Source organism: Candida pseudojiufengensis, assembly GCF_024610245.1.
Source record: "Candida pseudojiufengensis strain CBS 10847 chromosome Unknown scaffold1, whole genome shotgun sequence".
In the NCBI taxonomy this organism is placed as follows: Eukaryota; Fungi; Ascomycota; class Pichiomycetes; order Serinales; family Debaryomycetaceae; genus Lodderomyces; species Lodderomyces pseudojiufengensis.
In genome coordinates, this window is record NW_026261530.1 from 235,265 (window position 1) to 261,088 (window position 25,824).

General features: G+C 26.2%; 8 protein-coding genes across 8 annotated transcripts; 2 read left to right on the forward strand and 6 right to left on the reverse strand. All coding sequences in view use genetic code 12, as the record gives it.

Annotated features, from left to right (window-relative positions):
- Positions 1-145: 145 nt before the first annotated feature.
- KEM1 (chromatin-binding exonuclease) lies at positions 146-4,709 on the reverse strand (the record flags this gene model as incomplete). The annotated part of the gene is made up of 2 exons (XM_051758002.1): positions 146-4,635; positions 4,706-4,709. The coding sequence occupies 2 exons, from the start codon at positions 4,707-4,709 to the stop codon at positions 146-148; spliced, it is 4,494 nt and encodes a 1,497-aa protein (XP_051613603.1).
- Positions 4,710-5,222: 513 nt separating this feature from the next.
- KGF55_003232 (uncharacterized protein) lies at positions 5,223-7,028 on the reverse strand (the record flags this gene model as incomplete). Its single annotated transcript, XM_051758003.1, has 1 exon — positions 5,223-7,028. The coding sequence occupies one exon, from the start codon at positions 7,026-7,028 to the stop codon at positions 5,223-5,225; it is 1,806 nt and encodes a 601-aa protein (XP_051613604.1).
- A 1,722-nt stretch (positions 7,029-8,750) lies between these two features.
- OFI1 (Ofi1p) lies at positions 8,751-11,459 on the reverse strand (the record flags this gene model as incomplete). Its single annotated transcript, XM_051758004.1, has 1 exon — positions 8,751-11,459. The coding sequence occupies one exon, from the start codon at positions 11,457-11,459 to the stop codon at positions 8,751-8,753; it is 2,709 nt and encodes a 902-aa protein (XP_051613605.1).
- Positions 11,460-15,731: 4,272 nt separating this feature from the next.
- Positions 15,732-18,143, reverse strand: IRR1 (Irr1p; the record flags this gene model as incomplete). Its single annotated transcript, XM_051758005.1, has 1 exon — positions 15,732-18,143. One exon carries the CDS (start codon positions 18,141-18,143, stop codon positions 15,732-15,734), a length of 2,412 nt encoding a protein of 803 aa, XP_051613606.1.
- A 467-nt stretch (positions 18,144-18,610) lies between these two features.
- On the forward strand, positions 18,611-20,239 carry KGF55_003235 (uncharacterized protein; the record flags this gene model as incomplete). Its single annotated transcript, XM_051758006.1, has 1 exon — positions 18,611-20,239. One exon carries the CDS (start codon positions 18,611-18,613, stop codon positions 20,237-20,239), a length of 1,629 nt encoding a protein of 542 aa, XP_051613607.1.
- A 156-nt stretch (positions 20,240-20,395) lies between these two features.
- On the reverse strand, positions 20,396-22,903 carry KGF55_003236 (uncharacterized protein; the record flags this gene model as incomplete). The annotated part of the gene is made up of 1 exon (XM_051758007.1): positions 20,396-22,903. One exon carries the CDS (start codon positions 22,901-22,903, stop codon positions 20,396-20,398), a length of 2,508 nt encoding a protein of 835 aa, XP_051613608.1.
- A 1,119-nt stretch (positions 22,904-24,022) lies between these two features.
- On the reverse strand, positions 24,023-24,841 carry TIF35 (translation initiation factor eIF3 subunit g; the record flags this gene model as incomplete). The annotated part of the gene is made up of 1 exon (XM_051758009.1): positions 24,023-24,841. The coding sequence occupies one exon, from the start codon at positions 24,839-24,841 to the stop codon at positions 24,023-24,025; it is 819 nt and encodes a 272-aa protein (XP_051613609.1).
- A 215-nt stretch (positions 24,842-25,056) lies between these two features.
- Positions 25,057-25,749, forward strand: KGF55_003238 (arylformamidase; the record flags this gene model as incomplete). The annotated part of the gene is made up of 1 exon (XM_051758010.1): positions 25,057-25,749. One exon carries the CDS (start codon positions 25,057-25,059, stop codon positions 25,747-25,749), a length of 693 nt encoding a protein of 230 aa, XP_051613610.1.
- Between the last annotated feature and the right edge of the window lie 75 nt (positions 25,750-25,824).

A 25,824-nucleotide genomic window follows, 5' to 3' on the forward strand; every position in this document is an offset into this window, starting at 1 on the left:
TAATTTCAATGAGATGATTTAACGAAAAGTAAAATAATTTATGAATTGTACATTAGAGCATGTATATAATACTTGTAAATAGATATAGTGATCCATGGACTTATAAGTAATTTGTTTTTGATCGTTTGACCCCGATTTAGTCTGATTATTCATCATCTTTTTTATCAATTGTCTCTTCGACTTTTTCACCAGCTTTTTCAACTTCTTCTTTAACTTTTTCTTCAGCTTTTCTAGCATTCAATAAGAATCTGTCAAACACACTTGGTTCTTTTTTAGATTCAGTTGAGTTGCTTTGATGACTTTTGCCATTATTATGTTGACCAACATTTATGTTTTCATGAATATATTGTTGATTTTGAAATTGTGGAGGAAATTGTTGTTGTTGAAATTGTGGAGGAAATTGTTGTTGTTGTTGTTGAAATTGATAAGGATGTGATTGTTGTGGTTGTTGTGGTGGATAATTTGGATTCATAACATTAGAATAAATTTGGTTATAAACCAGTTTAATTGCATTATTATTCAAATTTGTTTCATCGGATTTTTCGTCTACATTGTCTTCATCATTTGTAGAATTCTTACGAGAATCTTTTTTCAACAAAGATAATAATTTATTACTTGCATTGGCTTTTGAATCTTCCTGTGCCAGCGACTCTTTATCCTTCACAGATGAAGATTGTTCTGCATTTTTAGGTTTATTTTCTTCTTTCTTATTAACTCTTGGTAAGATCTTAGCTGGTTTCGAATTGGATGCCCCATTTGTTTGAGTTTGACGATTTGATTGATGTTGAGTTTGATTATTAGATTGATACTGAGGTTGATGACGACTTTGAAATTGTTGTTGACGTTGTTGTTGTTGTTGTTTAATTTTAGCAATTTTTTCTTCTTCAGTCATTGGTTTTCTTATTTTTGAAGCTTTTGAATGATAAACAAATTGTTTATTTGTTAAATTTAAAACTAATGATGAATCAATCATTAAACCACGATTAGTTTTTAATTTACCATTCATTGTATTACCACTTAATTGAGGTAAATCAAATATAACACCTAATGAAGTTTTTGAACCAACTGTAAAAATTGAAGCAACTGTTCCCTTTGATAAAATTGGAACTTTACCAAAATCTTGAACATATAAAACTCTATCACCTAATTCAAATTTTTGTTCACTTAATAATTGATAAGATTCACTTGCATTTAATATAGCATTTCTTGGAACTCCTCTAATATCTTTATTTATATATGGAATTTCATTTAAAATATAATTTTCCATATATTGTTCTATTGCTGCAAAACTAAATTTTGTTAATGATTGACTTTCTAAAGATACAAGAATTAATTCTTCTTTAACTTCTTTTAACCATTTTTTAACTTGTTGAATTTCTTCTTTATCTGAAACGGTTGATAATTTTGGAATTTCAGAACCTTGAATTGTTGATAAATTTTTAAATAATTTAGGGAATTTATTCTTATAATTATTAATTAAATTTATAGCTAATGGTGAAAATTCCCAAAATTTCCCATTATATGATTTTCTTGTATAACCTAAAACTTTTTGTCTTTTACTTTCAAATTTTAATTCTAAACCAATATTTATTTTTTTATCTGGTCCTTGAATCATAAATTGACTTGTTATTTTGGATAATAATAATGGATCTATTCTTAAAGTTTTAGCAACGTCATAGGCAGGGATATATTGTATTTCTTTTGATTCAGTATATAATCTTCTTTTTCCAACATTTGGTTCAGCTACTGAAGAAATTTTTGAAATTTTTATACTTAATTTATCACCATTATAACCAACAACTTGAGCAGGAGCACCATAACCCATATCACCAAGGAAAGTGACTTGAGAATTTATTGGAAATTCTTCTTCAATAGGTAATGGAGGTCTTGTAGCAAATCTTTGATCTTTATGAGTAACTTCTTTAACAATTAATTGAAGTGGATGAATTTCAATATCTTTTGAAAAAGTTTTAACATATGCACCTTTTGCATTTCTTATAAGACCATTAACAGGTTGTACATATAATAATACATCAATTGGACCTAATTTTACACCTTTAGTTTTATCCCAAATATAATTTAAATTTGAAATTTCAGATTTAAATTGTTTGCGGTCTTCTGCAGTAACTTCATAAGATTTAACACTTTTAAATCCCTTTTCATTTCTAAAAGTTTCATATTTGTTTTCTTCATCTACTACTTTAACAACTTTACATTCTCTTAAAAATGGCCAATTGCTATAAACCAATCTACCAACAAAAGATTGAGCAAATTGTTTAACTGATAAATCAGACCATATATTTTCAATATTTAAAATCATTGATTCTGATTTTGAAGAATAATTAAAAACTTTAATTTCATTTTGAGCTAATTCATTTGTAAATGAAATTGATTTTAAAGTTGGAAAACCAGCTGATAAATCAGTTCCTGTTCTAGCTCCTTCTATTTTCCCAATTCTATAATCATCTGTTTTAATTAATTCATATCTTTCTTCATAACATTTATCATGTTCAATATCATGGAAAAAACCAGGTAATGGTGATGAAAAAACTTTATCAATTTGTGGATTATGTATAAATTTAACATTATAACCATATGAATTTCTTTTAGTTTCTTCTGGTGTTAATTTTGATTCTATTGGTTTTAAAGCTTCAATTAATTTATTTTCATCAACAAAATCTAATAATACAACTGCTTCCCATGATGCAGTTTTACCATTTAAATCAACATCAACTTCATCTGGATAAAATTGTTTTATTGGTGATTTTTCATCAATCATTAAAGGTCTATATACATTGGGCATCAATTTTCTTGATCTTGCTGGTAAAACAGCCATTAATTGTTCAAAAGGTTTAAAAGGATGTGATGGATCATATTTTAAATCTACTCCTTTATTTATTAAAGCTTCTAAACCAACTGAAATATCTGAAATTCTTGGTGCATAATGATATCTATAATACCAATTCCATGAAGGACAACCACGATAATAATAATATAATACCCATTGTAAACCTTCTATATAATGTTCAGTCATTTCAGTTAATTTTTCAGTATCATCAATACTAAAATTTAATTTTTCTTCATAATATTCATTTTTCCAATTTTTAAATTTTTTTTGATAAACTTCTTTTGTATCATTTAAAATATCTTCACTTTCAATTAAATTTGCTGATTGATAATTTTTTATTGTTTTACGGACTTCATTTATTCTTTCTTCATAATCTTCATTTGATTCTATAGATGGTAATCCATCAACATCTAATTTAGCTACATAAGTATCTTCAGATTTTGAATGAATTATTAAAAATCCAGCTTGTAAAGCAAATTCTTTTATAAATTCTAAATTTTTTTCAACATCTTCTTTATTTAATTTTAAAGTTGGTAAATTTTCATTATTAGCTTGTTCAATAATAGTTGCCAATGGTTGACTTGAAACTTCCATAAGCCAAGGTTTTATAGATCCAACTAATTTTTTTTGATCTTTTAAAATTAATAATTTACCAATTTTTTTCCTTTTTTTATCTCCCGTAATGGAAACATCTTCTAATTTTTTATTAAACCATTCAATATCAACTTCTTTTTCTTCAAAATTTTCAAATTCAAATTCTGATAAATGATGAACCCAAATATTTAATCTTTTTAAATTTATTTTACCATCTTCATTCATATAACCATCTGATTGTACTAAAGTTTGTTTAAAAGTTGATAACAAAAGGGGAAATGCTCCTTTATTTATATGTAAATCTGGTAAATGTGGTAAAAAATCATTACCAATAACATACATAATTAATATAAAATCATCCAAAATTCTTTCAAAATCATATTCAAATGATAATTCATCTTCAATTTCTTTAAATTCTAATGCTAAATATTCTCTTAATAAACTTAAATGTAAAAGAAAAAAATTAGTTTCTGTAACATCTTTTGGACCAGAAGATTGTGATTTATTACCAAATTTAACTTCTTCTCTTAATAAAGCAAAATGAGGATCATGACTTACTAATCCTAACATTATTAAATCTGCATCTAATCCATATATACAATGTCTTAAATTTGGATCATAATCTGGTTGAGTTCGTATAGATCTTATAAATTCCATAATTTTATGTTCACCTTCTCCTGGTACTTCATGACCACTTAATATAATTTCAATATTTGCCCATTGAGAATCTTCTGTTATTTTTTTATGTATAAAATATTTTAAATTTTCAGTTAATTTTGACATAAATTCAGTACCAGGAGTAATAGAATTTGAATCAAATGGATCTTCCTTAGGAATATCTTCTCCATTTTCTATAGCTTTTTTTAAATTTAATTCTGCTTCATATGCAGTTCTAAATCTTCTTGCTCTTTGTTGATTCATTTTAGCTCTTGGTGCTACACCATCAATAGCCATATAAAATGTTTTTTGAGGTTTTATTATACTAAATAAATGTTCAATATAATTAAAGATTGCTGCATACATTTGATCATCAGATAATCTTGTTATTGATCCATCATTTGAATGAGTACATGTATGTAAAATTGAATTCATATCAAGATACAAATTATCAAATTCTGGAATTTGATTTTCATCAATTAATTGTGAAATTAATGGCCATCTCTCCGATATAAATTTGAAAAATTTCGGAATACCTTAATCTTAAAGTTAGTAAAATGATTCAGAATTGAGCTGACAGAAAGTTGTCCACATAATAAGACATACCCATCTTTATTTATTATTGATTGGTGTATATTTGATTGTATATTCTTTGATAAAGTTCTGGTTGTAAAAACCTTTGTTGCAACTTTTGTTTTTGTAAAAATGGAGTTTTTGATTTTCAACATTAAAATTCTATTACTAAAATACACTACTTTTGTAATAGAACAATTACCACCAAATACCGCTTAATAACTTTGTTAACATTTTATCGAATTACTTAAATCATGATCAAATTATCATTATTCATTCAAAGAATAACTAAAACAACCTATATAAATTTATAATATCAAAAGCAAATCAATCAATAACTAAAAAACAGCAGAATAAAAACCAAAACTAAAAAAAAGTAATCTCCTTCACCAACGATATCAAATAAGAAACAAAAACTGAACAAAAATATAAATTAGAATCAAAAGGAATACCACCAAAGCAACATTTACAACCTTAAAACCTCTTGAAGAAATTGAATAAAGTACTTCTTTATTCAAATTCTGAGGTGAAGCTTCATTGTTTTCTCATTTTATAGGTAAATAACACTATTATTATCTCTCGCCATCGACTCAGAGAATTTCCCATTAAAATTATCCACAACCCATTTATGAACAAAAGATTTAAAGACCACTGATCTATTATATATAAATGATGATTCTTGTTTTATAAAATTATGAAACTTTGGTGAATATTCATTTACTAAATATTTAAAATTTAAGTATTCTTTTGAACAAAATTGATTAATTTTATAACTTGATTTATGAATATTTTTAACAAATGATTTTAAATTTTCTTTTTCATCTTGTATTAAATTTTTAGAAAAATTAAATAATGTTTTGGAACCTTTATTTGCATTATTTAAAAATATTTCAAAATATTTTGAACCATTATTTAAAAATTCTCTAGATTTATCACAAAATTCTCCTCTTTGATTAAACAAATCTTTACTATTCTTTGATAACCAATTGAATGTATTTTTGGATATATTTTCAAATTTTTTAAATTCTACTCCACTGAAATCTTCAAATTGTTTACTCCAAATTTTTAAATTTTTTGTAGTTAATAATAATCCATTTTCAGTTTTTATTATTAATTTTTGAAAATTTGGTGCGATATTAGTTAACACAAATTTATCAACCTCTTTTCCAACATTCTTTAACTTTAAAAAATCTTTTTGAAAATGTGTTTTCAAACTTTCACCCACTTTTGAAAATCTATTAACTTTTATAAATTTTTTGGGTTCTTTATATAATCCAAAAAATCCTCCATATTGATTATTATTTGATAATTCAGTTTCTTCATAAATCAAATTATTCCAGTAATTTATAATTTTATCATTTAGTGTAGGTGGTTTAATTATAATTGTTGGTGTTGGTTGGATTAAATAATTATTTACTAAATAAATGGTGGGAATTAATCCAACAAGAAATACAAATAAATAATAATAAAGATAATCTGAATTTGATTCTAAAAAATTACCTATTGCACTAAGTATTTTTACACCAAGTGGAGTTTTAATTTCAGGAATTCTTCTAGGTTTATTCAATTTTCTGATTTGGTTTTGGTTTTGTTCTTGTTCATATTTTAATAATTGACTTTCATGATATTTATCAATTGATTTAACTAATTCAATAGTATCATCCAAATCAGTTTCATCAAGTGGTGATTTCTTTTCACTTTGAACTTCCAGATTTTCTTTAGTAGGTTGTGTCAATTCTTGATCTAATTTTACTCCATCTTCAACAACCCCACCCTGAATTGAATGCTGATCATAAATATATTTATTTAATTGATCAATTTTAATTTTAGCAAAATTTGAATAAAATTCATTTGATTTTTGTTTAATTGATTCATTAAAATTATTTAAATTTTCAAAAAATTTAATTTTTGATCCAACATTAATTGAATTTGACAATTCTTCATTAAGAGCCGAAGCTGAATTTGAATTTGAACTTGTTATAGAATCGGAAATACTTGACACGGAGTTAATTCTAGGTGATGAAGATATTGAACTTTGTTTTATAAATTGATGATCTTTTTGTCCCGCAATCAATTTAGGTACTTTCAAAATTGATTGATCAAATGAATCTGTCAAATTTTTAGAGTGGTTAATTCCTTCATTATCTTCGCCTTCTTGAATTGGATCAAAATTATTTTTATATTGTTGATCAGTTGAACTAGTTGTAGATCTTTCATCATCGAAATCAGATGATGATGATATTATTGACCAATCCTCATCAACTGAATGATTATTATTACCTGTGGTTGATTTTTTAATGTTGCTTTTCTCTTCAGGTTTACTTGAATTTGATTTCGTGTTACTTTTTGATTTCATGGTGTATAACTGTGGGGATCAAGGGATATTTTCAATTTAGATGAGTATACTTTACTACGCGGTTTTGATGATTGATTCAAACTCTCTTGTCTGATGGTTATCAAGATGTTGCTTTCAAATAAAAAAATAAAGTGTTGATTGTATTTTTTTTTTAATGATTGTTACTTTCTATTTTTTTGTAAGTTATAAATTTTTAAGGAAAAAGATAAGATAAAGAATAAAATAATGTATGGAACATTAATTGTAAGAATATTGCATCTAGTGTAAATACAAAACTGTGAGTACTCTTTGATGAAGAGAATGATAAAGCTATGTTGAGTTTAGTAAGAAGTAACCAATCATGTCTTTAATCCAAGTTATATACTTCGTAGTAAGGTATTAAATTGTGTTTATATAACAAGGGATAAAGGAATCAATTAAGGGGGTTAATTAATTAATTAATATTGTGTGATAATAAGATAGGAACATAAATTGGGGGAAATGAAACATGTCAACTAATCAATATTCTTCACTAAACTTACAATAAAAACAAGCCTCTAAACTAAGTGATTAGTATAAACTAAACTAATCATGGAAACTAATTTTAAATTGTAATGATTATATGGTTGTGAGGAAATAAACGTTAGCTTATAGTCTATAGATTTACTTTCAAATTAACTGAAAGAACACAAAGATTATTTATTAATTGTTATCTTATCTTTTATTTGAGCAAATGCACACTACCGGTTGATTTTATTATTATTATTTATTCAATAATAGCCTAGTAGTATCAATCAATTTGGGAAAGAGTTAAGTCTTGAGTCGTGGCTAATTTAAGAAACCTTACGATAATAAGAGCTTTTACTCAATCACACTGTACTTGAGGGTGAAATTTGATCCAATGAAATTTATGACTTAGGTATGAATTATGAACAATTATTTTAAACACTTGATTCATATAATACAAAAATGCATAATGTTTTAAAAATACTGAAGTGATTTTCAATTTTCAATTCGCTGCAACTTGCGTAATTTAAAACTCCACAATATATTATATATTTAATGTATGATATAACATGTAATAAAATATACATACAGCCTTTTAACCAATAAATTTCCACAAAGTTTTTCTTAAAATTTTTCACTATCCACAAATCTTAATACGCCATAAACCATAACCTCACTAAATTTAAATTACTCAGCCTAAGCTTAAATAGATTTCAAAAAAAAGAAAAAAAAACTAAATACATGTTACGATTTAATTGGACAATCTAACATAAATTAAATTATTATTATAAAAATTTTTTAAAATATACACATATGAAATAAAATATAAAGTAAGTAATGTAAGCAGGAAAGTAAGAATAATAATAACAAATGAATTGATTTTTTTATTTTAATTATGTAAAGTAGTAAACAAACACCATAAAATTTTAGATGAGGATACTAATCGACATAAATAATAATATTATTTTGATTCAATTTATATTTAGTTTTTCTTATTTGATCTCTTGAAATGAATTTTATTTTTGAAAGTTGTAACAATTTTCTAGTTTTTTTATTTTCTGCTTTTAAAACCCAGTATTTAAGTATTAGTTGTATTGATTAAATTAGTTGCTTTAGTTGATTTATTCTTGCAGTCATATCAATCTGTGATCTCTTCTCCAAACACCTCGATCTATTTTTGCAGTCATATTAGTCTTCTCTACACTAAGGCTATCCCTACATCTTGTCTCATAGACTTTATCTCTTCAAATGTTCTTCTCCTTCTGTTTCATTTGATTTAGTTTGAGTACCTCTTGTCATTTGAGGAGGAAAAGGAAATTGATGGAGTTTCGATTGTTGTTCCACTTTTTTTATTTCATGAATTTGTGATGGTGAAATTGTGGGTTGATTTGAAGTTTGAGATTGAGATTGAGATTGAGATTGAGATTGAGGTTGTGGTTGAGGTTGAGGCTGATCTTCTTTATTTAAAATTGAATCATTTGAGACTGAATGTTTTGAAGGAATTAATGATAATGGAGTTCTACCAGATAAATTATATGATATTGATGGTGGTAATACTTCTTGTTTGATTTGAGGATGTATTTGTTGCAGATGTGAATGTTGCATTTGCTGTGTTTGCTGATGTTGTTGCTGTTGTTGAAATTGTTGCTGTTGTTGATGTTGCTGCTGCGGCGGCTGTTGCTGTTGTTGAAATTGTGTTTGATGATTCGAAAATGAAGGATTATTAGATAGTGGTGGTATAGGAAAAGTTTGTAAAATTGAAGGTAATGAATTATTTGATTGATTTGTTGATGATGATGAAAAAGGGTTAAAACTAATTGGATATATTGAATTTATTGGGGGTATGTTATTAGAATTGGATGATGATGATGTTGGTTGTTGTTGTAAATGTTGAGCATGTTGCTGTTGTGTGAAAAGTTGTTGCTGTGGTTGATGTTGGTGATGTTGGAATTGTTGTTGTTGTTGGTGATGTTGTTCATGTTGTTGTTGCTGATGTTGCTGCAATTGCTGTTGTTGTTGACGTTGATGTGTTTGGTGCAGATGCTGCGGATTCTGCTGTAGGTGTTGTTGTTGTTGATGTTGTTGGTGTTGCGGTTGGTGTTGTTGAAAATGTTGATTGTGATGCATTTGCAGTTGCGGTTGTTGCGGTTGTTGCGGTTGTTGCGGTTGTTGCGATTGCAGTAATTGTTGTTGAGATTGATTTGATATACCCGTCGATGATGGTGGAGGTAAAGCATTTGAAGGTAATTGTTGTTGATTATTTAATTGTAAAGATTTTCTAACTCCAATTTGCCAATTATGTAAATTATTTTGAATTGGAATTATAGATTGACTTGGTTGTTGATTATTAAAATTTGTAAAATCAGGATTTATATAAATTTGAGGAGGAGGATTTTCATCAACACTTGATAAACTTAAATTTCTATCTTTTGAATTTGATGATATACTACTTTTTTTTCTATTAGAATTTAAATCCTTGGGAGTTAATCCAATTGTTTTTAAAGTTGGTATTCCAATTGACATATTTGAACCTCCACTACTTGATTCTTGATAACCATTTGAACTAAATTGAGATGATCCACCACTTTCTGTCATTGTTGCTGATGATGAAGCTGATGCTGATAAATCATTATTACTACCACTACCACTACCACTTCCACCGCTCTCACTAGGATTTGGGTTTTGATTTACAGCTAATACTGGTCTTTGAGGAGTAGAACTGTTACTATCTTCATTATTACTGTTACTGTTGCTATTATTATAATTATGATGATTAATATTTGATCCATCAATTGTTGTACTTGAATTTGAATTGAAATTTGAATTTAAATCATTTGAATTTATTTCATTATTATTATTATTATTGTTATTATTAATATTAACTCCAGAACAAGCATTAGCAGAATTTTGATGTCTTGTTAAAGCATCAGGTCTTGCAAATCTTCTTGAACATTTATCACAAATAAAAGGTTTTTCACCAGTATGTAATTTTTCATGTCTTTTTAAATCATGAATTCTTCTAAATTTTAAATTACATATATTACAAATATGAGGTTTTAATGATGAATGAATTAATTCATGACTTACCATATTATGTTTTCTTGTAAATCCTTGATTACAAGTTTTACAAAAATATTTCCTTGGTAATCTATGTTTATTATTGTTATTATTACTACTGTTGTTTTGTTGTGATGGAGAAGATACTGTTGATGGTGATAATATGGAAGATATTGAAGATGGAGTATGCGGTGAATCTGTATTTCTATTTAAGTCTGCTCTAGATATATCTTCAATAGGTCTGTTATGAGGTAGTATTCCTGAATCATTCCTTAGTATATGCTGTTGTTGCTGTTGTGGTGGTTGTTGTTGTAGTAGTGGCTGTAGTTGTCGATGTTGAATTGGTTGTGGTTGTTGTTGATTGTGATGTAAAACAGGCGGTAGGGATGAATAAGATGAATGATATGACGAAGATAGACTAGGATTACTATGTTGATTAGTCATTGAATGCGATTGTTGTTGATATTGTTGAGGTTGAGGTGATAATAATTGACTTGAATTAATAATTGAATTTGAATTATTTGACGGTATTAATAAAGTAGATGGAGTATTGTTGTGATTTTGATTATTATTACTTGTATTTTTTATATCTTCATCAATTATTGATTTTATTGATGAATGACGTGATGATGTTAATTGTTGAAATGAAGGTAATGTAGGTCTTGGAATTGTGGTTTGATTTGACCTATGTTCTTCCATATGGTCATTGTTATTAATCTTATTAGTCAAGTTGGTATTAGTAGAACCTGGTGTTAAATTTGATGTAGGAGATGATGAATTAATTTGATTAATTGATGAAATTTCATTATTTTCATTTGTATTATTCTCAGAGTTATTAATAATATTCAGGATAGGTACAGATTTTTCATTGAGTTCTGATAAATTCATGGAATCATTTATTCAAATATTGGTTGTTGTTTTTCGAATATGAATCTCGTTGATGAAAAGGCCGAAGATTTTGAAGGTTAATATATGGTGGTGTGTGAACAAAGTAGTTATTTTTAATAGTTTAGTTGAAAAATAGAATTGAGCAAACACACAAATCCAGAAGGTCTTTCAGATTTTTTTTTTTTTTTTTTTTTTTGTAGTCTCTTTGAACTTTTTATTATTTTTATTGAAAAGTGAATAAGAAATAGAATTCTATTTAAAGATGGATATATCCAAATACTTTTTTATATTTGATTATTTCATTCAATTGAAATGAACAAAGTGGAAATAAGATAATTAGTGGAAATTTGTTATTAGGGTGTTAAGTGTCTTAGTTAATTAGTTAAATTAGTTTTCTTAATGTAGTGTAAAAATTAATTTAATTTTAATTTAGTAAGTTAAGGTGAATGAAAGAATTGTTCAGTATTGAAATTGAATTTAATTAAAAGAAGAATCAACTGAAAGATAACTAGAAGGTAAAAAGTTTTTTTGTAAAAATGTATGATTTTTCATTTAACATTTATATTCGAAGTTTATTTGTTGAACGAGTTGAACTTCTCTCACTACCCAATACTATCAGGAACTTTATTTGTAATACACATAGTGTATACATTAACAATTAGTTCACACATATTAAAGGTATTATAATAAAAATAATAATAATAAAATAAAAATTAAAAATAAAATAAAATAAAATAAAATAAAAAATAAAACTAAAATTTATTATAAAAATTTGGAGGTTCTACCTAATAAAATTTTAGACCATAGACCTATCTAATACTCAAGGAAAATACAGGAAGTGTACATTTATGAGTGGTGGTACATTTCCTTTACCTATAATTTTAGATTAATTTATGAAACACAATAATTCTTAACTAGCCTAAAGGCTATTTTATTTTTCGTATGATTTGAAATACAAAAAGTTATTTTTTTCTTTACAAAAAAAAAACCCCCCGTTTTCGCTTAATAGGTACAAATAAGTTTTGAGATACAAACTAATTGATAAATATCATTTATCCATATGGTAAAAGGTGAAATTTCATATCATTTCCTTGATGTTTAGATCTAAATCAGTGGTGAATTAATTTTGCTGTTCATACAAGCGGTATACTTAATTTTTTAGTAAATCTTGTGGAGATGTACCAGTGGCAATCCAAAATTAAAGGGAATCTTAATTATCTATATTTTCACTAAACTGACTTCTAATACATAACAAGTAAGAGTTGAAATTAATTTTTATATTTTTAAATAAATTTAGACCTGAAATTTTTATTGATTTAGAGAAAAATTTCATTCCAAAATTAAAAATTTAATCAGATTTACACGGTTTTTAACTAAGAGACTAAAAAAATTTAAACAATATTCCTAAAAATGTAGTAGATAGAGAGATTAAATAATTGTAATACGGTGAATTATCAGTGTTGTGCTCAATGCTTTTGGAATGCAAATTTTTAAGATATTTAACAAATCAATTGATATCTCAGGTAAGAATTAAAGTTTTAAGGTTTTTATTGTCATACAATTTATCAGTTATCAGTTACGTAACTGATTGTACTTACATACTTTAAAACAAATATACGTACAAAACGCACATACAGTTAAAATAAAATGATTTTATTTAGTGAGACATAATTAAATTAAGAACCTTAAATCTTTAAATTTAAATCCAAGTGAGTTAATTTTTGAAACAACCATTTGAATTTCATATTGAATATAAATTGCATAAGGTTAAATAAAAAATTACACCATGATTTGATTAGTTTTTTCGACTTATATCTATATTTTTTATCAATAAATAATACTAAAAAGTCTTCAATTTTAAATTACGAATTTCTTTCACTAACAAAATCTACTTCTAAGATTTTATTTGTACAATTTTAGTATAGCCTAAGAAAATACAACAATCTAAAACTGACATCGGCATTAAATTATTTTTAACGGTGACTGAAAACATCTCAAATTAAAATTGAATAAAATAAGAACTGAGAGATTATTAATATAGTTTCAAATTAAAGATAAAATTAAAGTACCCCTCTCAATGCAGAATTTGCTACTTTTTAAAAAGTCAATCATTATTGAATTTTAAAAATGAAGAACATGTACTTATATAGATTTTCGTCAATGTCAAAAAAAATATAAAAAAGCTTTAATCTACTCTGAAAAAAAGGCGTAGCTGCTTTGCTTAGATTTGAAAAAAAATCTAAAAAACACCCCCAATTTTTTATAATAAAAATATTGGCCCCCTAGTAAAGTACATTGATTTGTTACGAAGTAAAGCGAATGGTATGAGAAACGACTATTATGAGAGAATCCGTGAAAGACCTTGAATAGTCCGTTGCTAGACCAACAATCTAAACAAAATTTTTGAAACATTTTCTTTTGTTGTTCAAGTTTCAGATTACAAAAATCAGGTACTTACTTAAAAGTATCTGAAATTTATGTATTAAGAAATGTGAAACATTATCTTTTTTTTTTATTTTTTTTTTTATTTTAATTTTTTTTTTTTAAAAAGGGGGTGGAAATAATGATACAAAATACTTTAAATAAAAATAAATTATTTTTGGAAACAAAGTAGGTGAGAGATTTCAAAACAAATTGAGCCATTCTGATACATTTATAATTCTTTATTTTAAACCTTCATATTGAACCCAGCAAGTTAATGTACACTATATCGTTGTCAAGTAAAGCATAATCAAAACTAAGCATTTAACAAAATACTAAACCAAGCCAAAAAAAAAAATAAGAACAATATCAAAGATTATGAATTTGGTTTCATATACGAGTGTGAGATATAAGTTTCAAACCAAAATATTTTGATTTAAATGGTACGATTTTTATTTTGTTTTTTTAAGTTAAACTTTACCTTTTTTCATCCGTTAGATATTTGTTTTTAAAAAACCTTAAATTCTTAAATTTAAAGTTTTAAAGTTTTAAAGTTTTTATATGACCAGGCGGAATTTGTAATAAAAATATTTCCACATTCGATAGAGGAAATAAAAAAAAAGTATCCTTGATTTTTGAGACTTAAAATTATCCATACCCCTTGTTTGATTCGAGCTCTAGTTATATATATTACTTGACTTAATCACTTTTCATTCAATTTTAATCAAATTAGTTTCATTGCAACTATATATTATTGAATTAGTCTTCACCTAACCTAACTTAATCTAAAAAAAACTAAACCAATATCTAAAACTTATTCAAACTAAAATGCAATTAAAAACAAGATATAAAATATTCGTAAATGAAATATTTTGATCTAGCCACTGCATAAGAAAAATATCGAAAAAAAGTTTAGATTTAAAATTTTAAACATTTCCCTTTCTTTTTTACTCAATAAGAACAATTGTCCGCAACCAAATTCACTCAAGTGAAATGAAATTCCACTGAGGTTAAAGTTTTAAAGTTTTCAAACTAAATTATTTGTGCTATCTTCAACATAATTTCGATAAAAAGTAAATGGAATTGAACTTCCGCTTTTTTAAATGTGCATATATTTTTCTAATGTATGAGAATTCTACACAAAGACACCAAAAATATCTTTATTAAAGTTTTAAAGTTTTAAAGTTTTAAAGTTTTGAAGTTTTAAAGTTTTTAAAGTTATTTAAAGCTTTAAAGTTTTTGTATGTATGCAATGCAACATGACGTATTAGAATCACTTAACTTTAAACTTTAAATCTTTCAACCATACAATACGGTAATTTAAGATTTCAAATCTCATGAGAAGATATGCTTACTCGAAAGTTTTTAAGTTTGTTACTTACCACCTCTCCCATTTTCCACCCACTATCCTCAAATATAATCAAATTTTGAATTTGCAAATAGAAAATATACGAATAATATTTACTCTATTATATCAACTAAAGCCGAATTTTTCATTCTAGAAAATTAATTTATAGTTTTAAATTAGTAAATTTTCCACCTTTTACCAAAAAATTATCCACACTTACCCTATCTTTAGTAAACTTTTTGACTAATTTTCGATTTTTCTTCTAACAAGCTACTAACCTAACTCCTATTAATTTATAGTTTGATTTTGAAAGAAATGGTAGTGGCTTATTAGGTTGATTAATGCTGAAAGCTTGATTCTTTGTTGGCTAATTTAATTTCTCATGTTTATCTTTTGATGTAATTTAGAGTCAGAACGTTTTTTCTATAAAATTAAAAGAAGCTTTATTTACACCATTTCAAAAAATCTTAATAATCAATCAGTACTAACTCAAAACTATTACACTATTGACCTATTTTGTTTTTAATTAATTTTAAAGTATCAAATAATTCAATATTTCTATTTAATCTTTCAATTATTTCTTCATCCAATAAATTTTTTGATTCAATTAATTTCATATAATATAAAGCTAATTGTTTTTCTAATTCCCACATCTTTTGTTTTGTTTCAATTTCTAGAGGATTATTATCTTTATTTGATTCATTGATGTTTTCACCTGTATCTTGAGATTGGTTTTCTTCATCTTCGACAATTTCTTCATTATCATCATCATTATCTTGATCAATGTTACTTGTATTAGTTTCTTCTTGGTTTTCTTCTTCTTCTTCTTCATCCTCATCAGCTCTATCAACTCCAACTATATCAACCCCAGAATTCAATTTTATTTTTAAATATTTAGCTAATTGTTTTTCCTTAATTATAAACAATTTTAATAATTGCCTTTGAATCAAGAAAGGTATATTCATATATGAAACAAATACAGAAGCAATAATTTTAAAATCAAGATAATTTGAAATTAATTTTAAATAATCTTTTTCCTTTTCATCATTATCTAAATCTGTATTTTCTTCCAATTGAATTAAATCTTCAATATCTTTATTTAAAATTTCAATATATTTATCAATATGTTCAGTTGAAAAAGATTTAAAACATGATGTTATTAAAGGATATAATTCAATGAAAACTCTTGATCTTTCTTTTGATTTTGAAATAAATTTTTGTAAATTTGGTAAATTATTTATTATAAATGTTGGATTTTGTTGAAATGTTGAATTTATTAATTTTAAAATTAATAATTTTTCATTTTCTGTTAATTCAATTAATTTTTTTGCAGTTTCGATATCTTCATTTGATACTTCTTCGTCTTCTTCATTTGTTGTAGCTGTAATAGTATCAATATCAGCTAATAAATATTTAACCATATATTTAACATCAGTTACATCATTCATTTCTTTAAAAATTATATTCAAATCTTTATCACTAATTGGTTTTAATACAGATATTAATGTTTTAATTTTTATTAATTCTTTTAATTCAATTTCATCTAATTTAAATTGATTTGAATCTAATACAATAGAATTTTCCAAAACTGAATCATTTTCTTGATCAATATATAATTTTAAAAATTTAATAGCTTCAGTAATTTCTTTAGATGATTTTGATTCAAATGGGAAACCAGTAACTATTTGAATTTTATTTTCATCATCTAATAAATTTAATTTCATCGTATCAATTAATATAGTATAACAATTTAATCTAACTTGTGCATCATTATCGATTTGAGACATATTAATTAATAATAATTTAAATTTCTGAGTGAAAGGTGTAAGATTTTGAACTGATTCTTCTTTTGAATGACTTGATCTAAATAGTTTAGCTAAATTCTTGGTAATTTCTTTTCTTACATTATTATTAGTATCACTTAATAACCATCCACAATATTTTAAATAACCACTTTGACAAAAATATGATGGATATTCAATCATTGCTTCAATTAAATTTTTAACAACAATAGATCTAATAGATGGATCAACATCTTTATATCTACTTCCAATAACTTCACTTAAATCATCAAAATATTCATCAAGTTTTTGTATATGATCTTCAAAATTATCAATAGTATTTTGAATAGTTTTAGCTCTTGATTTTTGTTTATTTTTAATCAAATGTTGTTTAGATCTTTCTAAATTTTTATCAATTGATTGTGAAATTGTACTAAATTGTAATAATATGACTAATGCAATTTCTGTTGATGTATAACGTAATGATCTAATACTTGATTTAGTTAAATTTGTAATCCATGTAATTAAATAATTCATTAATTCATCAGTACCATATAATATACCTCTTTCATGAGAAATTTCAATAATTTTTTTAAATAATTCAATAACATTTTTTTTAAAAATTGGAACTAATTTAAAAGCAAATTTATGAGTTGATTGATTACTAAAAATCATTGTAATTTCTTCAATTGTTTGTTCCGAACTATCTAAATTTAAAAGATCATGAGGTTGAAATAAATGTAAAGATCCACAACTTCTTAATATTAAATTCATTAAATTTGTAAAATTTTTTAAATTTGGTAAAGTTTCTTCTTCATATGATTCAATCCATTCTTGTGCTAAATCATATATATTAACTTCTTCATTTGAACATGCTAAAAATAATGGATTCTCTTCAAAATCTTCTTCTAATGTTGAAGGCTGTACTTTACGACGTTTATTTTTGTTATTGGTATTGGTTTTTGTTTTAGTCTTTGTTTTTGCTGGTGTTGTTGTTGTTGTTGCTGTTGGTGTTGCTGCAACTTGTTCTACTCTATTGGTTTCAGTTGATGGTGAGGTTGAACCATCCTCTGCGTCACTAACATCCTTATACAGAACTTCTTTTCTTGTTCGCTTTGATCTAGTTACGACCATAATTGTGAATATGTACTGAGTTGTAAAGAATTAAATCTAATATAAAAGTGGTTGTAAAATAATTATCTATAACAGACGCGTTGTTTATGTTTGATTTAGAAAAAAAGAGTAGAAGTTGGTAGCGCAATTTTCTTTTTAAACTATAGTGATCAAGTTTTCAAAATCAGTCGTATTTTGATTTGACTCTAACAATTATTCCTTCTATCAAGCATCTGGTTGTCGATTGACCCCTCTATCGTAGTTGCTTGAGAGAAACTGACAGCAGAAACATTGATTATTGTGTCTATACATATAATGAAGACAGAGAGCATTCAAAAGTAGTGTAACTTGACTCAATAATTGAACAGCAGAAAAAATAAATTTCATTGAAGATGAAGAAAATCATAATTAATCATAAACAAACTAATAATACCGATAATATATAAACACAGAAATTATTCGAAAAAATTTCATAAATCATATACAACATGTCAAATGAATCACCAGCAGTAGAACCGAGTCCGACACCAATACAAGATGATTTAGAAAATGTGATAAAAACTACCACTGAGGAAGTCAAAGTTGAAGAACCAACACCAGAAATAGATTTAACAAAATTACAACAAGAATTTCAAGAAAAAGCACAACAATATTTAGCGGAACAATCACAACATATAATAATTCCAACATTCGCTAAATGGTTTGATTTAACTAAAATCCATCAAATTGAAAAAAAATCATTTCCGGATTTTTTCGATGATGCAGCTATTTATAAAACTCCAAACACTTATAAATATATTCGTGATTTTTTGGTGAATACATTTAGATTAAATCCTAAAGAATATTTAACTATAACTAGTGCGAGAAGATCATTATCTGGTGATGTTACAAATATTATTAGAATTCATCAATTTTTAGAAAAATGGGGGTTAATAAATTATCAAATAGATCCAAAAACCAAACCATCATTATTAGGTCCAAAATTTACTGGGCATTTTCAAATAAATTTAGATGCACCAGATAATATAATACCTTATTTACCTGAAGATGCAGAAGTGATTACAAATAATGAAACTAAAACCACAATAGAAAAAGATCAACCAATTGAATTTAATATGGAAATAAGAAGAGATATTTATCAAACTGGAGAGAAAAAATTTGATTTTAAACCACAAAGTTCTGCTCATTATTCATGTAGTGTATGTGGGAAAGATACTACTGAAGTAAGATATCATAATTTAAAAATAAAATCATATTCATATAATCAAAATTCAAATAATATAAGTATATTATGTTCAATATGTTATGATCAAGGTTTATTCCCACTGAATTTTAATTCATCAGATTTTGTTCAATTAAAAAAATTAGAAGATTCTAAAAATTGGACTGAACAAGAAACTCTTTTACTTTTAGAAGGTATTGAAATGTATGGAACTCATGATCCAACTGTAACCTCAAATATCAAAATGAATATTAATACAAATGGTCAATGGGATAAAATCAGTGAACATGTTGGAACCAAAAGTAGAGAACATTGTTTAAAAAAATTTTTACAATTACCTATAGAAGATCAATTTTTAACTAAATTAGTTAAAGATGAACCAAAATTTGATAAAAGACTGTTGATTGAAGAAGTTGTACAAAAATTAATAGAATCAAAAGATGGAACAGAACTTATACAATCAAACGCATCAATTAATAAATCGAATTCAATAGAAGAACAAACCAATTTAATTGATCAAATAGTGGAATTAACAGTTGAAAAAGTAAATATAAAATTAAATAAAATAAATGATGTACAGGATACTTTAATTGAAGTTACAAATCAATTAAATAAAGAAAGACAAAAAAATTTATTAGAAAGGTGGACTATGATTGATAAAATTGAAAAATTAAAAAAGGAAAAACCTGAATTAAAAGAAATACTAAATGATTTATTAGAACCAAGTAAAATATTTGAATTAAATAATGGATTAAATAATAATTCAACTAATAAAGAACCAACTATTATAAATGAAGATAATATGCAAATTGATTCAGCTATTGATACAAATGAAAATACAGGAATACCATTAAGTGTGAGTAAACCAAAAGAATATACTTTTTGGTCAGGTTAGTTGAGAATAGAGAGTGTTGAAAAAATTTTATACAAAATTATAAGTATATCTCAATAAATAACCTCTAATAAAAATTGTACTATATAATGAATAAAGAACTAAAAAATTTTGAAAAAAGATGTAAATTTCGTGACATGAATAGGAAAAACAATTTCATTAATTCATTCTACCTCTATCAGTAGATTCAAACCGTAATGGTTGTGGTTGTGGCTGAACTTGTGGTTGAGCTTGAGCTTGAGCTTCTCCATTTGTTAAATCAAGTTGACTATTAACTGGTGGAAATTGTTCACCTCTTTCAAATTGTTGTGCATGTTCATTAGGCACAGCATTTAAAGTCAGTTGACTAATATTATTTTGAGGTGATGAATAAACTCCTCCTAAATCATCAACTTTAATATTAATTGGTGAAATATTATTTTGTGGTGGTGGACTATAAGTATAATTTGTAAAAGTATGAGAAGGACTTGAAATTTTAGAAGAAAGTATTGGTTTGATTGATTTTGAAGTTTCAAAGCCTCCTCTAGTAGGGCTTGGTCCATCACCATTTGATTTATTTCTTAAAATTGGTTTTCCATCTTGTATACATTGTTGATGTTGGTCATTTCTATGAGCTTGACATTTTTTATGCACTTCGATAAATTGTGATCTAATTGACCAAGCAATATCTTGTCTAAATACTCTAATCAAACCATATTGATCAGTTGTAACTATTATATCACCAGTTCCATTATTTTCTTCATGTTTATGATCTTTTGCATTAGGGCAACAACATTTAGAAGGATCCATTCTACAAGCTTGACCTCTTTTATATAAATCAAATACTAAATCATCAGATAATTGTAATGAATTTTTAGTTGATTCTGGTGCAAAAATAGCAACATTACATCTTGAATGATGAGCATGGAAACATGAATAACTATTATTTTCATTTGAAATATAATCTTGTTTATCATCATCTTCTAATAATTTACCCAAGAATTTGTTTGAATGAATAAGTCTAGTATATTTTTCATATTTATGATGAAAGTCATTAATTTGTTGTTTACCATCTATAACAAAATCTCTAAGTGATTGTCTTAATTTATTATTGATAATGCTATTGTTGTTCTCCCATACATAACAATAATGATCTTCTGAACCCGATATGATATATTTGTGATCATCACTACTTGATGCAGCAATTGATGAAGAATTGTTGGTCAATCCTCTGAATCTAGTTATAAGTTTTTTCTTGTCAGTGCTGATCATTCTAACTTTCGAATCATTAGTAGTTATCAACACAGTCCATTTTTCTAAATCAGTTGAATTTTTCTTCAAAGGATTTTCAAATACTTGTATACCAGTGATTTTATTACCATTAGATTTATCATGAAATGGATGAGCAATTGATCTTTCTTTAATCTCAACTCTGTTTACTATATGTAATCCTTTAGTCTCCAATATAAACACAGACCCATTAAACCCACCAACAATACAATTCAAACCATCTGGTGAAAATGCTAATGCAGTAATTAATACATCCTCCCCCAAGTTTCTACTAAATGATACACTTTTTTCTAAAATTGACCATAATCTAACATCATTATCTAATGAACCACTTAAAAAGAATCTGTCATCTAATGGATGAAATTCAACTGCTGTAACAAAATCTTCATGTTGAAACGTTTGTAAACAATTTGGTCTATCGACATGCCATAATTTAACAGTTTTATCCATACTTCCCGTAATTATAAAATTATTTTTACTCCATGCTAATGATAATATACTTCTTGTATGACCTTTATATTCCGAAGGTGTTGTATGGAAAACAGGTGCCGGATCAAATACAAAATCTCTCTTATTACTTCGTGGAACTTCTTTACCTCCTACACCTCCTAAATTTTTTTCATTTTGATTATATTCTAATCTTGCTAATGGTGAAGATATAACTTTATAAACTCTTAAAATTGCATCTCTCCCTGCACATGCTAAATATTTCCCATCTTTACTAAAACTCATTGTATAAATTTCTCCATTTCTTGAATCATCATCATTCAGTTCTGATTCAACATTTAATTCTTGAGCTAAAAATAAATGATTCAACAGTCTGGGACTTTGTTTATTTCTTCTTGAAACTTTAACATATTTTGGAGTTAAGAATGATTCATAAGTTAATCCAACCCAAGGAGGTTCTTCATCTTCTCTTAAATTTAAAGTTGGTAAATCTGAATAAAATAAAGTTTCATCAACACTTGGGAATGATACTCTTTCATCAACTCTATGATTCTCATAATTTCCAAATTTTGTATTTGATTTTACTCTACTTGATACTGAAAGTGATCTACCAAGGGACCCAGCGGATGATAAATCTGAATCATAATCCATCATAGTATTTACATCTCCATCCTCATCATTATATATGTATGAATCATTATCACCTTCTATACCTCTTCCTTCACTTAGGTCTCTTTTTCGACTACTCCGACTACTTCCATGAGTAAAGACTTTTTGTAATTTTTCAGTTGATGTATTTGCTGTAGTATTACTATTACTACTTCCATTTATTGATGAATTTCTTGACGGATTATCTTTTTTCTTGATTAGTTTATTAAAAAATCCATTCTTTTTACTTTTTGGTGAGCCAATTGTAGATGATGACGGAGACAGACTTATTGAATGAACCATTCTTTATACAAATACTCCTCCTAATTGATAAATGAATTCCCAAAACCAAAAAGTTTTCGAGTACTATTATACTTTACTATCCCGATTGTAATTTGCCAAACTTCTTCTTCTTCTACTTCTATAATGAAGTAACTATTTCAATTCACTTGCAGCCAAGAGGATCAAACAACTTGAAATTAGAATTAAAATTGAATAATAAAAAGGAAAATCGAATAAAACTTTAAAACTTTAATTTTTCAATTAGTCTATTGTCGTTTAGATTAAATTAGCAAGTTCCGACTTATCTGTATTCAAAATTTGAGTTCGATATTGTAATGAAATGATATAGATCACTTTATAGATAAATTTGAAAGATGTATAGTGAAATGAATGATGTCTAATTTAATTATATATAAAAAATGGAGTATTTCAATTAGTGTGTGTGTATATCTATTTTTAAACTTTTTCATACACTATATATATCTATTAATATAAATGAAATAATCTATATTTAATTTTTCTTACTTTGCTCTCTTTCTTTCCGTTCCTACCAAATTACTTTTACTTCTACATTTCCTTCAATCTTTCTTCTTGGGATTTTAGCAATTACTGAAACGGATTTCTTAGACATTGAGTCCTTATTCGGACCAAAACAATGTCATCTCATTTCTAATCATTCACCATAAGTTTCATTATTAAAATGAAACTTACTTAAACTCCGTAAATCAGTTCTTTAAACGAGAGAAAATTATTCAGTATTGTGACAAATTATTTTATCACCGAAATTGATTAGAAAAAACTCAAGTTAATACTTCCGTTATCCTAAAGAAATCAAAAATCCGATACGAAGTAAAATTTTATAACGTTCGGGCTTAGCTAACTTATTGTAACCCCCGTAAATATAATGACTGAATCACTGCGCAAAATTATTATTCTTTGTAATATTCGTAAAAGGATTTAACTACTCGAGTAAAGAAGGTGTCTATGGCCTGTGTTTTAAAAGTGGCGGATAATTATGCAAGAGGATAAGCTAGAAATGTATTGATTAAGCTACGAATGACTAAATTTTAGTAATATTTGTTCGACTAGTATACAATTACACAATTTTCGATACATCATGATCATACTCTTCACTCACATTTAAGTTTTCTTCTTCTTAGACCACTCTAAATGTAAAATTAATGAATGATAACCTTTCCCATTTAATAAATCTAAAGCCTTTTGTGCCATTTCTTCAGTTATAAAACTAACATAAGCAAAACCTCTACTTTCACCAGTTTCTCTATTTCTAACAACTGTAACTCTTTGTAATGGTGCAAATCTTGCAAATAATTCATTTCTTAACATATCTTCATCAACAAAATTATTTAATTGTGAAACTTTTAAAGTTGTTGAATCATCTCTTAATTCTTTGTTTGGTATATTACCATTTGCATCTGGTCTTAAATGTCTTGGTATATATCTTCCTGGTGTATCTTCTTTTGTTTCTCCTTCTGGTTCTGGAGTTCCTGTTGCAGTTGTTGCTCCTAAAGTATCCCTGAATGGACATTTTGTTGTATAATGATCTCCACCACAAACTCTACATTTAATAGTTTGTACTGAAATTTTACTTGCTCTTTCTTGAGCTTTATCTTCTTCTTCTTGTTTTTCAATTTGTTTCCATGATAATCCTAATTTTAATTCAACTTTTTCACCTAATTGTGTAGTACTTGTATCTGGTCCAGCAGGTTTATTTTTTTCTTTCCCATATTTTGACCAATTTTTACGTTGAGCAATTAAAGGGTGAACTCTTTCCTGTACTTTTACTTCTTTTATTCTTTGAGTTATTTTAACTTTTTTACCATCTTGATTTGTTCTGAATGTTATTACCGTTTTAGTTCCATCTGGATTGTTTATGATATCAGCTGGTGCAGAAAATTCATCACCTGCATCTGCCCAAGACTCCAACGCAGTTGACATATTTTTATTATAAATATATATGTATGTTTGAGTACTTATATTCAGTACGATGAAGATTAATGTAGATTAATGATGTTGTATTAGATCAATTCTATTCACACAAATTTTTCATTTCACAATTTTTTTTTTTAATGCTAAGACACAAACAAAGTGATACCAGATTATCCAAAACACGACTTTAAATATCATTAGTATCAAACATCAAGTGATAAAGAATGTCAGTTTATGAATATGGAGATCACGAACTACAAAAGATAAAAGTATGGAACTACAGTGACAATAATGAAAACACGTTTATCTACATTCACGGAGGAGCTTGGAGAGATCCCAATAATACATACGATGAATTAAAAACTGTTGCTGAAAACAATCCTCAAGCAACATTTATTGGAATAAATTATAGACTATCACCAGAAGTCAAACACCCAGATCATTACTTGGACGTGTATACGGCATTAAGCTACATTCATTTTAATTACAAATATAAAAAAATTCATCTAATGGGTTATTCAGTAGGCGCCACGATTTGTCTACAATTAATTCAGCATTTACATGATCGAAAATCTCCAATTCATTTCAACTCAATTAAATTTCTTGATGGAATTTACGATATAGAAGAATTATTAAATGAATATCCATCTTATATATCGTTCGTTAATGACGCATTTTCCAAACTTGATGAAGCAGATGAATCTATAAATTTACTTAAAAAACCAAACATTGATAAGAACACTTCAATTATAATTGTTCAATCACTACAAGATGAATTATTGTCCATGTCACAAACTAAATTGTTAATTGATTATTTCGTAATTTGGGATATTGGTTTTACATTATTAACTGGAAATTGGGGCAAACATGATGATATTTATGGTGCACATAGATCGGAAATATTCATGAAAGTTTAACAGCTTTTTTTAATTTTTCAAATTTGCCAAAAAAGTAAACGAAATGATTGATACGTCAAGTATCAAATCTCGTAT